This window comes from Salvelinus alpinus, chromosome 13, assembly GCF_045679555.1.
Source record: "Salvelinus alpinus chromosome 13, SLU_Salpinus.1, whole genome shotgun sequence".
In the NCBI taxonomy this organism is placed as follows: domain Eukaryota; kingdom Metazoa; phylum Chordata; class Actinopteri; order Salmoniformes; family Salmonidae; genus Salvelinus; species Salvelinus alpinus.
The window spans coordinates 1,254,260-1,267,144 of record NC_092098.1 but is presented as its reverse complement, the minus strand read 5'-3'; the positions used below and the strand labels follow the sequence as shown (position 1 = coordinate 1,267,144).

Genomic DNA, 12,885 nt, shown 5'->3' with positions numbered 1-12,885 from the left:
AGTTAAGAACAAATTCTTATTTTCAACGACGGTCTACTGGGGAACAGTGGGTTAACTGCCTTGTTCAGGGGCAGAACGACAGATTTGTACCTTGTCGGCTCGGGGATTCGACCAACGCTCTAACCACTAGGCTACCTGCCGCCTCTCTCTCACCTGTGGCCAGCTTGGGCAGGTATTTCTCCTTCTGGGCGGGACTACCAACCAGCAGGATGCCCTTGAAACCGATGGACTGGTGGGCACCCAGAGTGATGCCAACCCCCAGATCGTGCTGGCCCACGATCTCCACCAGCCTGGCATACTGTTCAATAAAAAGGACGTTAAAACATGAGTGTATTTCACTTACACAGTACACTCTACCAGTCTGGTGTAGTATTGTCAGAGGACACAAAAGTAAAAAAAAAACAGCTGAGTCTTGAAGGATATTCTGCAGCCATCCTTATCAAGAGCAACATGCGTAGCTCCGTTTCGTGCTGACTTGTTTCGACATAGGGATGGATTTTCTACTACCGGCACATCATTCTTTATCCAGTGGACATGGCTTGAACCTTATGGTAGCATCCTTCACAAACAGCAGTTACACCACCAACACCTCACAGTGCCTCCAGAAAGCATTCAGACCCATTGACATTTTCCACATTTTATTCTAAAATATATAGATTTCCCCCTCGGAAATCTACACACAATACTCAATAATGACAAAGCAAAAACAGGTTTTTAGAAATGTGTACAAATGTATTAAACATAAAAAAGTAAATATCACATTTACTTAAGTATTCAGACCCTTTACTCAGTACTTTGTTGAAGCACCTTTGGCAGCAATTACAGCCTTGAGTCTTCTTGGGTATGACGCTACAAGCTTGGCACACCTGTATTTAGGGAGTTTCTCCCATTCTGCTCTGCCGATCCTCTCAAGCTCGGTCAGGTTGGATGGGGAGCATTGCTGCACAGCTATTTTCAGGTTCGATCGGGTTCAAGTCCGGGCTCTGGCTAGGCCACTCAAGGACATTCAGAGACTCGTCCTGAAGCCACTCCTGCGTTGTCTTGGCTGTGTGCTTAAGGTTGTTGTCCTGTTGGAAGGTGAAACTTTGCCCCAGTGAGGTCCTGAGTGCTCTGGAGCAGGTTTTCATCAAGGATCTCTCTGTACTTAGTTTTCATCTTTCCCTCGATCCTGACTAGTCTCCTAGTCCCTGCCACTGAAAAATATGCCCACAGCAAGATGCTGCCACCACCGTGCTTCACCTTAGGGATGGTGCCAGGTTTCCTCCAGATGTGACGCTTGACATTCAGGTCAGAAAGTGCTCAATCTTGGTTTCATCAGACCAGTTAATCTTGTTTTTCATGGTCTGAGAGTCTTCAGGTGCCTTTTGACAAACTCCAATCGGGCTGTCGTGTGCCTTTTACTGAGGGGGGGCTTCCGTCTGGCCACTGTACCATAAAGGCACCTGAGAGTAGTGCAGAGATGGTTGTCCTTCTGGAAGGTTCTCAGAGGAACTCCAGAGCTCTGTCAGAGTGACCATCGAGTTCGTGGTCACCTCCCTGACCAAGGTCCTTCTCTCCCTCAGTTTGGCCTGGCGGCCAGCTCTATGAAGAATCTTGGTGATTCCAAACCTCTTCCATTTAAGAATGATGGAGGCCACTGTGTTCTTGGGGACCTTCAAAGCTGCAGATATATTTTGGTACCGTTCCCCAGATGTGTGCATCGAGACAATCCTGTCTCAGAGCTCTACGGACAATTCCTTCGACCTCATGGCTTGGTTTTTGCTCTGACATGCACTGTCAACTGTGGGACCTTATATAGACAGGTGTGTGCCTTTCCAAATCATGCCTTTCCAAATCATGTCCAATCAAAGGTATTTGTTTTTTATTTTTAATAATTTAGCAAAAATTTCTAAAACCCTGTTTTCGATTTGTCATTATGGGGTATTGTGTGTAGATTGCTGAGGATTAAACTATTTATTTAATCCATTTTAGAATAAGGCTGTAACATAACAAAATGTGGGGGGGGGAAAATCAAGGGGTCTGAATACTTTCCAAAGGCACTGTATATGCATCCTTGCACACGTGTGCTGGTATTTCTGCTAACCTGTGTATTATGTGTTGGTACAGTACTCTGAATAGAGTGTGTTCTTACTGTATAGAGGTAAAAGGGTATCCCTGCTTACCTGCGTACTGGTTGGGGTATAGCTCTTAAGGTGTGTGTGTGTGTGTCTGTGTGTCCCTGTGTGTTGTTACACCCACGCCCCCCCCAGGTCAGTGTGTGTGTGTGTGTGTGTGTTTTTAACTATACTTGTTGGGAACCAGAATTCCCCACAACAATAGTAAACAAACAAAAATTTGACCAAATAGGGACATTTTGTTATCCCCACAAGCTCAAATGCTATTTCAATGGGTTTTAGTGTTAGAAACTAGGGTACAGGTTAGGGAAAATAATTGTTTTTTTGAATTGTGTGTCTCCACAAGGTTAGTTGTACAAGAATGTGTGTGTATAGATAAAAGTGTATGTTCTCACCTGTGTGTTGGTGAGCCCCACGCCCCCCAGGTCCTGGGGGACCTGCAGGCCAAAGGCCCCCATCTCTTTCAGGCTTTCCATGGTGCTGTCCTCCACCTTCTCCAGGGAGTCATTCTTTGCTGGGTCATTCACCTCCTACAGCACACCATATATACAGTTGAAGTCGGAAGATTACATACGCTTAGGTTGGAGTCATTAAAACTCATTTTTGAACTTGTCCAATAAGAAACGCTTGTTTTCGTTTTCCGCTGAGAAACATTTTGCTACGGTGTTCCCTAATGAACATGACCCTGATGACAAATCTAATGGCAGTAAAGAAATGTAGCTTGAATAACTTAAGAGGAAATATGTGTTGTGGTTTACTATTTGTAAAATAAAATAAAAACATTTGGTCACAACAACAAAAAAGAAAAGGTAAATTGAAACTCACTTCAAAGAATTTGGAAACGGGTGGGACTAACTCCTGGAGGAACTGGGTCTGCTCCTCGTTCATCACTGGGAAACAGCAAAAAGACCTCAACCGTTAGTTGTTCCAACATGTCTCCTTTACATAACAGCTAAGTGGCTGGATAACAATACATGGATGCCTTGACAGCTAAACATGACTAGTCCATTCACCTGAGGGGAAGGGAAAGACCTGTGAGGGGTTGATCTGGCCCTTGAACATGTTGACGGCGAAAGACTGGGACTCCTACAAGAGATACATGGAGTCATGTTGATATATCATCAACTGTCACACAAAAAAAAAAGCAGGAAATGCATACTGTACTTTCTAACGCATTTCAGAGGGATCTAAGCGCAGCTCAGTCATAATTGTTGATCTTGAACTTTTAAAACATGGAGACCCAAACGGTAGCCACATCCAGTATGGACAACTTCAGTAAAGCAGTACTTTATAGGGAGGAAGGTTGATCTAAAAACACAAGGGTGAATATGAGTGTTGTTAAGACAAAAATAAGTCTCCCACTCATACCACGCTCTGTGCCTTCTTGGCAGTGGCTGCCTTGGTTGCTGTGGTGGTGCCAACAGCCTGCTTGTCCAGCACTGCCTGTAGAGAGACAAACACAAACAAGCAATGTCATACAGAGAGAAGAGGGAAGAGATTACAACCATAGAAATATAATCTCATTCTAGTTCTATGGTTACAATATGTTAGAGAGATAGGGACTGAAAGAACTGAATTTCCGATGGATTATTGATAGGTGGGATCAGGATAATTGAATGGAGTGGTACAGTACTTTAGACAGGGGAAACAGGCAACAATAGCGAAGGGGTTTATCAAAGATAGAGTAGAAGACCCTGCTCCTTCCTATACACAAGGATTAAATATGAAAGAGAAACAGTAATATATTACTCTTAAGAATCTGAGTGTTTATTTAAAAACAAGGCAACATTAAACATGTCCCACACGAATGATGCCGCGCCCCATCTTGGGCCAATTAGTGACAACAATTTAAGCTCATAATGGGACAACATGCTTGATATAAGTTCGGAATTTCAGTTGATTACTATAGTGCCACCCTTGGGCCTATCAGTGTAATTTTGTAAATTACGGATATCTATGGCAAGACGCATCATTCACCCAAGTTGTCAAAATCAGGCCAGTGGTGTCTGGGATATCGAGTGGGTTAGCAAGACTCATATCCCTGAACGTGTGCCAAATTTATGCACCGAGTCAAACAAATCAAGAGCTATAAACATGTGTCCATTATAGCGCCACCGTGTGGTTGATATGACGGTTCTTGCATATGTTAAGTGTTGACAGTGTTTGCAACATGTGTACCAAATTGTGTGACAAAACAAATATCCTTGACTGATATATATATTTTAAGACCACGCCCATGTGAATGTTTATTGGTCAATAGCGGCCATGATGTTTTCAGTACTAGTCTAGAAAATATTGCGTTGAGACAGTTGTCCATAGATGCCACATATCAAGTTTCGTGCAGATCGGTCATTCGGTGCCGGAAGAGTAGCGTTTTAAGTGTTTTTCACAAAATTGTTAATGGCAGAAAATCCATCATGGCGGACCGTATGGGTCCATGAGGCAAATTTGTTCCTTGTGAGGAGAGGGACCTATTGTCGCATTCAAGACAACTGGGAACTCTGGAGAAAAACAAGCTCCTACTGGGATTTTTTTTGGAACGGTCATCCAACTCAAAATTCCAAGTCGGGAAACTTGGGCATCTTTCTAGAGCTCCCACTTTCCGACCTGGAGATCATTGACTTCATGATTTGACCTCTTTTCCTGTTCCCAGTTGAAGTGAAAGCACCATATGTACCGAATTTCATGACTTTAGATCAAACGGGGTGAGGAATGACCTTTTCATGTATGTATTGTCAATCACTTGTTATAGCGCCACCATCTGGTCTACCAGTGATATTTTGTAAGCGCCGGATGTCTATGGCAACAATAGCCCATCACTTGTGAATGATGCCCAGCTTAAGGCAAAAAACAGCCAAATGCCTTTTTTTTGCAACTTTTTCAAATCATAGTCGCACACCTCATGTAACCCAGCCCATAGTCCTATATGTTTTGATAAGGTTTGTATCACAACTAAAGTGGCCAAATAACTTCTTAAAATTAACCACATTAATCCGCTTTACAATGTGTGTAGAGTCTAACTGGCATACCTACACAGAGCGTGAGTTTCAAGTTTGGGGAAGATAATTTTCACCATAAGAATGCACTACATTCTTATGCATAATCACATGCATAATCGCATTTGGGTCACTTTTGATAACGGTGTTTTCAAGTTAATGAGACATTCACGCTTCTAGCCTACAGCGGTGTGCGCATTGCTGCGCTTATAATGTGTAGAAATAGCCTAATAGTTTATCAACATTTTAAGCTAAACGTTCTGATCTGTTGTGTGAGCCACATTGCGTAAAATAGTTTTGATGTTAGTGGTTATATTAATTTGGGATCTATCGCATCCCACAACTGTCCCAGACTATGTTTGGAAAATTATTTATTGCACAGAATAGGTCAACTTTTGTACTATGGGGGATAGTAGGTTGACATAGGCTGGCGCTTTTGCTGTTAGTTAGGTCTACTCATCTTGTTGTCTGACGAAAAGTAAATGTGGACAGTTCTTCCAATATGCACCTTGGAATGGGATAAGGAGGTGTGCAGTTGCGTCCCCGATATGTCTGTCTTCACACTTTCTCACTAGCCTGTGAGAAAGACCCAATCGTGTGACAGAGAACCATGTGAATGAGAGGTGCTTTGGCACGCAGCCAGGAGAAAGAAATTATTATTATTATTATTTCAGCCCAAGGGCACAACGGCCACAAAAGGCATGGATTTTTTTAGGGGGCATTACGGCCACACATAGGGGATGCAGCTGGGAAATTTGAGGCGTTATCAAGTGCTTGTCAAATTGTGAATGACAGACTGATGAAGTGTGTACAGCCTGCGCAAAAAAAACAAAGCAGAGCTCATGCCTTTCATGTGACTTTTTTCAAATCCTCATTAGTCACATCATGCAGCCTTACAATGCATTAAAAATCAAAAGCATATAGCCCAACATATGCATGACAACTAAAGTTACATAACTCTAAATTAAGCATATTGGAGTACCTGTTTCTTTGTTAACACTCAACACAGAATAGCCACATGTGCGCACTCCCTCAAATTATTTGGAGAAAACATCCTTTATGATAGCCACATTAGCGTTTCATTTTTGGGAGGTAAATACAGGCAAATATATTGATAAAAGTCACCTTGTCTGAGAGAGATTTACATGGTTATCGAAACTTCACGCCAGGGTAAGCCTACACACAACAGCCCTTATTTTAAGTGTTTCTACAATCCCCTATGGGAAAAATGTATGGTTGAAAAACAATTGGAACCATTTCCCTGTTTGACCACTAGGTTTATGGGTATTATGACACATACTGTGGTACTCTATTGACATGGTCATTGGTCAGACACATGCACTGTGTGACCTGGCTGTCCCCTGTCTATCATTGAATGGAAATAGAACTCAGCACCACCTATAACCTACATTGGAGTCACGTGAGTCCACGGTGAACTTTCCCCCACTTCTCGATGCTATTACATATCCTGATGGATATGGTAGGTCCATATAGGTTACCTCCACTGGAAGCAATGTCATCCTTTTATCAGTTACACTTTATTATCTCATTTGGGATAACATTTTATTAATACAACATTATGACGCAGAATCGTTTGTTTCAACACCTGAACACATAACCTATGAGCTGTCAAGATGGCAACAAACGCTCCGGTTTAGAATAATCACTGTTACAATGTTTGAACATTGATACAATGTTTCCAATTTTACCAGGAAAACGAGTGCGTGGCTGTGAGTTTTCTGTTTTATGACAGCGCCCTGTCCATACATTGCCTACCTCCGCGGCCTGAGAAGACGCATAGAGGCGGGCATTCTGCGTGGCTGCTGCTCCGATCTGCTTCTGAATCCTACACGAATATAAATACGATTTGAAAATTATTGAACGTATATAAATACATCGTTTTAAAGCTGTTTTGTCAGTGAGAACGTATTTACTTACCCGGAAAAGGCAGGGGAGATACGAAGTGCTGTGCACAAAGCAGGAGTCAAGCTCACTTTGCCCAAAAGCATATTGAACGACCGCCTTAACTATCTTCAGAATTAAATGAAATTAAGGTTAAAGAGATCTGTTTGATCTTGTGTCCCGAATAAGCGCTCCAAATGGACGACTTTGTCCTTCTGAGTCAAAACCGGTGACTTATTCAAGTAGGCTACTGCAGTTGTGTAACGTAGAAAAAAATCCACTGAAGAAAATGGCCAGAGCATAGAAAGAAGGATTCTAGACACACCAGCTGCCTTTCTGACCGGGTCTAGACAGCGCATACGGAAGACTTGTCTAGCTTCTTGGAATCTATGCACAGGAAATACGGAAATGTAGGCTGCATAGTGACAAGGTGGAGGAGGAGCTCCGTAAACCCTTCGTGTCCAGAGGTAATTTAGCAATTCATTGTAGCTCTGTAGAGTCTATTTTATCTACTTTTCTCGAGCCAATTAGCTTGTTCCATTCCCGGATTAGTCATTATACTAATATATTCCGATTTAAATCAACAAAAGCGATAGTTTAAAAAAGGTTAAGGGGCATAGGCTGTGTTGGCAAAATCACTACATATCCCATCCAGTTGTCATAGTTCCAAGACTAGTCAGAAACGTCCAACTACGCAAATGACTCCTGTGGATCTCAAAACTGCATTTGCATCCAGATTAACGCCTTGATCACACCGACAGTATTTTGCGCAAAATGGTACACAGCATCATCTGGATATGTGTGCAACAAAAGTTCATAATTCACATTCTGCTATCATTTCTGTCACGCCTTGATCACACCGATAGTACATTTGCGCAAAATAGAACGCGTCATCATCTGAATATGTGTGCAACAAAAGTTCAACATTCACCTTCTGCCTACAATTTCACTCAAGCCGTAGCATACAGTTTGACGCATATGTTCGATAAATCCAACACATTCACCACACAGAACACACTGTAACTTCCTCTGCAAAGCAATGCTCCAAGGCTAATGCCGCATCCCATTGGAAAGGAATGTACTTCTGATGTACCAAAATACTGTTGGTGTGATCAAGGTGTAAGCAGCAATATAATCCTTGTTTTACCACACGACAGATAGACTGAACCAGTCAAGTGTGGCAATGTGGATGAAAACTAGTTGTACTTTTTGTCCAATTAATATTTCCTATTACATGACAAGATAAAACACGAGTAAAGAGTCCTGCCTCTTTTATTTTATTTGAATCTGAAATCAAACAACATAAATGGTTTTGTTTTTAGTTTTTATTGTCTAAGGAAATATTACATAACGAGAAATTGAATAACGATTTGATTATTCAAATGTTGTGTTTTTAATGATCGGTTCTGGTTCAAGCCATACTCTACGTTTTGACCAATTTAATATTTAATCAGTTGTGTTGGGACAAGGTAGGGGTGGTATACTGAAGACAGCCCTATTTGGTAAAAGACCAAGTCCATATTATGGCAAGAACAGCTCAAATAAGCAAAGGGAAACGACATGAAGGTCAGTCAATCCAGAACATTTCCAGAACTTTGAAAGTTTCTTCAAGTGCAGTCGCAAAAACCATCAAGCACTATGATGAAACTGGCTCTCATGAGGACCACCACAGGAAAGGAAGACCCAGAGTTACCTCTGCTGCAGAGGATACGTTTATTAGAGTTACCAGACTCAGAAATTGCAGCCCAAATAAATGCTTGTCAGAGTTCAAGTAACAGACACATCACAACATCAACTGTTCAGAGGAGACTGCGTGAATCAGGCCTTCATGGTCAAATTGCTGCAAAGAAACCACTACTAAAGGGCATCAATAATAAGAAGAGACTTGCTTGAGCAAAGAAACACGAGCAATGGACATTAGACCTTGGAAATCTGTCCTTTGGTCTGATGAGTCCAAATTTGAGATTTTTGGTTCCAACCGCCGTCTCTTTGTGAGGTGTGAGGGTGCTTTGCTTGTGACACTGTCAGTGATTTATTTAGACTTCAAGGCACACTTAACCAGCATGGCTACCACAGCATTCTGCAGCGATACGCCATCCCATCTGGTTTGTTCTTAGTGGGACTATCATTTATTTTTCAACAGGACAATGACCTAACACACCTCCAGGCTGTGTAAGGGCTATTTGTCCAAGAAGGAGAGTGATGAGTGCTGCATCAGATGACCTGGCCTCCACAATCCCCCGACCTCATCCCAATTGAGATGGTTTGGGATGAGTTGGACCGCAGAGTGAAGGAAAAGCAGCCAACAAGTGCTCAGCATATGTGGGAACTCCTTCAAGACTGTTGGAAAATCATTCCAGGTGAAGCTGGTTGAGAGAATGCCAAGAGTGTGCAAAGCTGTCATCAAGGCAAAGGGTGGCTACTTTGAAGAATCTGAAATATATTTGGATTTGTTTAACACTTTTTTGGTTACATCAAATCAAATTTATAAAGCCCTTCTTACATCAGCTGATATCTCAAAGTGCTGTACAGAAACCCAGCCTAAAACCCCAAACAGCAAGCAATGCAGGTGTTGAAGCACGTTACTACATGATTCCATATGTGTTATTTCATAGTATTGATGTTGTCACTATTATTCTATAATGTAGAAAATTGTAAAAATTAAGAAAAACCCTTGAATGAGTAGGTGTGTCCAAACGTTTGACTGGTACTGTAGGTACAGCAGATCCCCTTATTGTATGGGACACTTTTAAATGTGCCTTTAGAATTGCTAACTATTAAAATCGTATCCAACAATAATATCAAGGGGCTAGAAATTCAGGGCTTAAAAGCGTGTAACGTATATGCTACGAGTCAGGTGCAGAAGGTGAGTTTAATAATGAGCATAAGCCGACTAAAAACAGGATAAACGTACTGAACGTGAACAAAACCAATAATGCCTGAATACTGAGGGCTAAATAAAGGGGAAATAATCAAGGTAAGGATGACGTCCAGGTGTGCATAATGATGGGGAGCAGGTGTGCGTAATGATGGTTGCCAGGTATGCGTAAATGTGGGTTGACGGGATCGGTGGTTAGTAGAGTAGCGACGTTGAGCGCGGGAGAGAGGGAACGGGAGTAGGCATGACAAAAGGTGTCATTGTACGCTGATGATTCATGTTTTCTTTTAAATCCATAATTTGGATCTCTCCACAGCCTCGGAGGATCTAGAAACGTTTTCCAACTTCTCTGGATTACAACCAAATGATGATCAGTGTTACGTATTGGATCATTAAAAAATACTACTTTTACTTTACCAATAAAATGGTCTGATTGTGATGTGGATATACTCGGTATACATATCCCAAAATAAATAAATAATCTCACTCCAATACATTTTTATAGAAAGTTACCAAAAATAGATAAGATCTTGCTAACATGGAAAGGTAAATACCTGTCTATTTGTGGAAAAATCACTCTGATTAACTCTTTAGTCATATCCCAGTTGACCTATTTTCTTTACCTAGCGACCTGTTTTTTAAAATTATATGAGCAAAAAAATATATTTTATTTTGAATGGCATGCCAAACAAAATTAAACTGGCATATTTATATAATGAATATGAATTCGGAGGGCAGAAATTAAATATTAAAGCATTAGACCTCTCACTAAAGGCTTCAGTCATACAAAAGGTATACTTAAATCTGAGCTGGTTATCTAGCAGATTAGTCAATGTTCAAGAATGGCCTTTTTCCCTTTATTCAGATGACGACCTCTCACTTTCGGTTATTTGAAAATGAAATCCTCTCCAAAATATCACTATTGTTAAAACAAGCCATAGAAAGTTGATTGCAATTTTAGTTTAATCCACCAGAAAAGACAGAACAAATAATGCAACAAATATTATGGTTAAACTCAAATATACTAATTGATAAAAAATATTTATTTGGGGAATACATTTTTTTAAATTATATTAACTTTGTAAACTATATCATAAATAGGGCTGGTGGAGTTGTCACACATGCAGGTAATAAAAATATGGAAATATCTACTCTACCCAAAATTGCAGCATTACCGCAAAAATGGAAGAGGCAAGTGGAATCAAATCATATTTTATTTGTCAAATGTGCCGAATACAACAGGTGTAGACATAACAGTGAAATGCTTACTTACAAGCCCTTAACCAACAATGCAGTTGAAAAAAACAAGTGTTAAGAAAAAAATGACAGTAGCTATATACAGGGGGTACCGATTCAGAATCAATGTGCGGGCGCACAGGTTAGTCGAGGTAATATGTACATGTAGATTGAGTTAAAGTGAATATGCATAAATAATAAACAGAGAGCAGCAGCAGCAACGTAAAAGAGGGGGGGCGGGCAATGCAAACAGTCTGGGTAGCCACCTGATTAGCTATTCAGGAGTCTTATGAAGGGGGGAAAAGTAAGGAACTTGTCTGTCGGCCCTGCTTTAAAGACCAAAACTGGTTAAGTTAAAAAGTATACCATTTTCATTTTTTGTTGTACTTTTAACCCCTTTTTCTCCCCATTTTCGTGATATCCAATTGGTAGTTAGTCTTGTACCATCGCTGCAACTCTTCTGCCAAGCTGCACTGCTTCTTGACACACTGCTCGAGTAACCCGGAAGCCAGCCGCACCGTACAACTGGCTACCGAAGTCAGCGTGCATGCGCCCGGCCGGCTGTCTGCAAGAAGCCTTACATATGAAACAGCCTACAAGGCAGCATCCTGACTTATCAGCCTCTGAGGCTGCTAAATCTGAGCAGCCTGCCAGGAATGGAGCTCACCCACTGTAAATGTAAATATTATCCACAAAACATGAAGTGTCCCTTGCAATTATACATATATCAGTTCTGCTCGATAACAACCAGCATAGATAACAAGCTAGCTTGCTAACAAGACTAACATTACCTAGCTAGCTCACAAGACTAGCTGCGTTATTCCTTGCATGCAATGGGCTGTGGTCTTGGGGGTGGCACATAGTCTGGGAGAAAGGTTGCCCGTCAGGCATAGTTCAGGGCTTAAATGCCCAACATTGCAAACAAACAACACAGCCACATGATGACGTGGTTATCCTGCACCTGAACAAATGAATGGTTGATGTGTGGTACTTTTGATTATCTTGTGTTCGACAAAACAACTTTTATTATGTAGTGATCATAAGATAAATTAGTCGTGATCGACATAACGAGGGAAATACACTGAAAAAAATAAATAAACGCAATATGCAACAATTTCTAAGAGTTACCTGAGTTACAGTTCATATAAGGAAATCAGTCAATTGATATAAATTCATTAGGCCCTAATCTATGGATTTCACCTGACCCGGACTACCGATATGTATCGGTTGTCTGCCATCTTCCCAGTACAGTTGAAACCGGGATTCATCTGTGAACAGCACACTTCTCCAGTGTGTTAATGGCCATAGAAGGTGAGCATTTTCAAACTGAAGTCTTTTACAACGCCGAACTGCAGTCAGTTCAAGACGCATGTGAGGTCAACGAGCATGCAGATGAGCTTCCCTGAGACAGTTTATGACAGTCTGTGATAGGAATAAGGTTTTTGTACAGATGGAAAACATCTGGGATCTTTTATTTCAGCTCATGAAACATGGGACTAACACTTTACATGTTGCGTTTATACATTTGTTCAGTGTATATTTTGTTAATCTAGAAAATCAATAGTGAAGTTGCCAGAGAGGAAGAGGCAAAGCGAGAGGGATAACTGGGCCCAAAATCTGTCTTCTCCAGCAGGTGGTGTTTTTTGTTGTTTTTTCTCTCACCAAGCAAGGAGTTTTTGTATGTTAATTGAGTGTCGAATTTGGTCAAGAAAAAATGTAATGGCTTATTTGATCAAATAGAAGTTTCGTTATGCTTAAG

General features: G+C 41.1%; 1 protein-coding gene across 1 annotated transcript in view; it reads right to left on the bottom strand.

The window, feature by feature from the left end:
• acadvl (acyl-CoA dehydrogenase very long chain) overlaps nucleotides 1-7,459 on the bottom strand; it is a 34,255-nt gene extending 26,796 nt beyond the window's left edge. The window contains exons 1-7 of the mRNA XM_071337421.1: nucleotides 7,049-7,459; nucleotides 6,887-6,956; nucleotides 3,483-3,557; nucleotides 3,128-3,200; nucleotides 2,940-3,004; nucleotides 2,510-2,644; nucleotides 154-298 (exon numbers count right to left, since the gene is read on the bottom strand). Coding sequence (XP_071193522.1) covers nucleotides 154-298; nucleotides 2,510-2,644; nucleotides 2,940-3,004; nucleotides 3,128-3,200; nucleotides 3,483-3,557; nucleotides 6,887-6,956; nucleotides 7,049-7,119 — 634 coding nt within the window. The 5' untranslated portion in view covers nucleotides 7,120-7,459. The remainder of the gene's footprint in view (nucleotides 1-153; nucleotides 299-2,509; nucleotides 2,645-2,939; nucleotides 3,005-3,127; nucleotides 3,201-3,482; nucleotides 3,558-6,886; nucleotides 6,957-7,048) is intronic.
• Nucleotides 7,460-12,885: the final 5,426 nt, after the last annotated feature.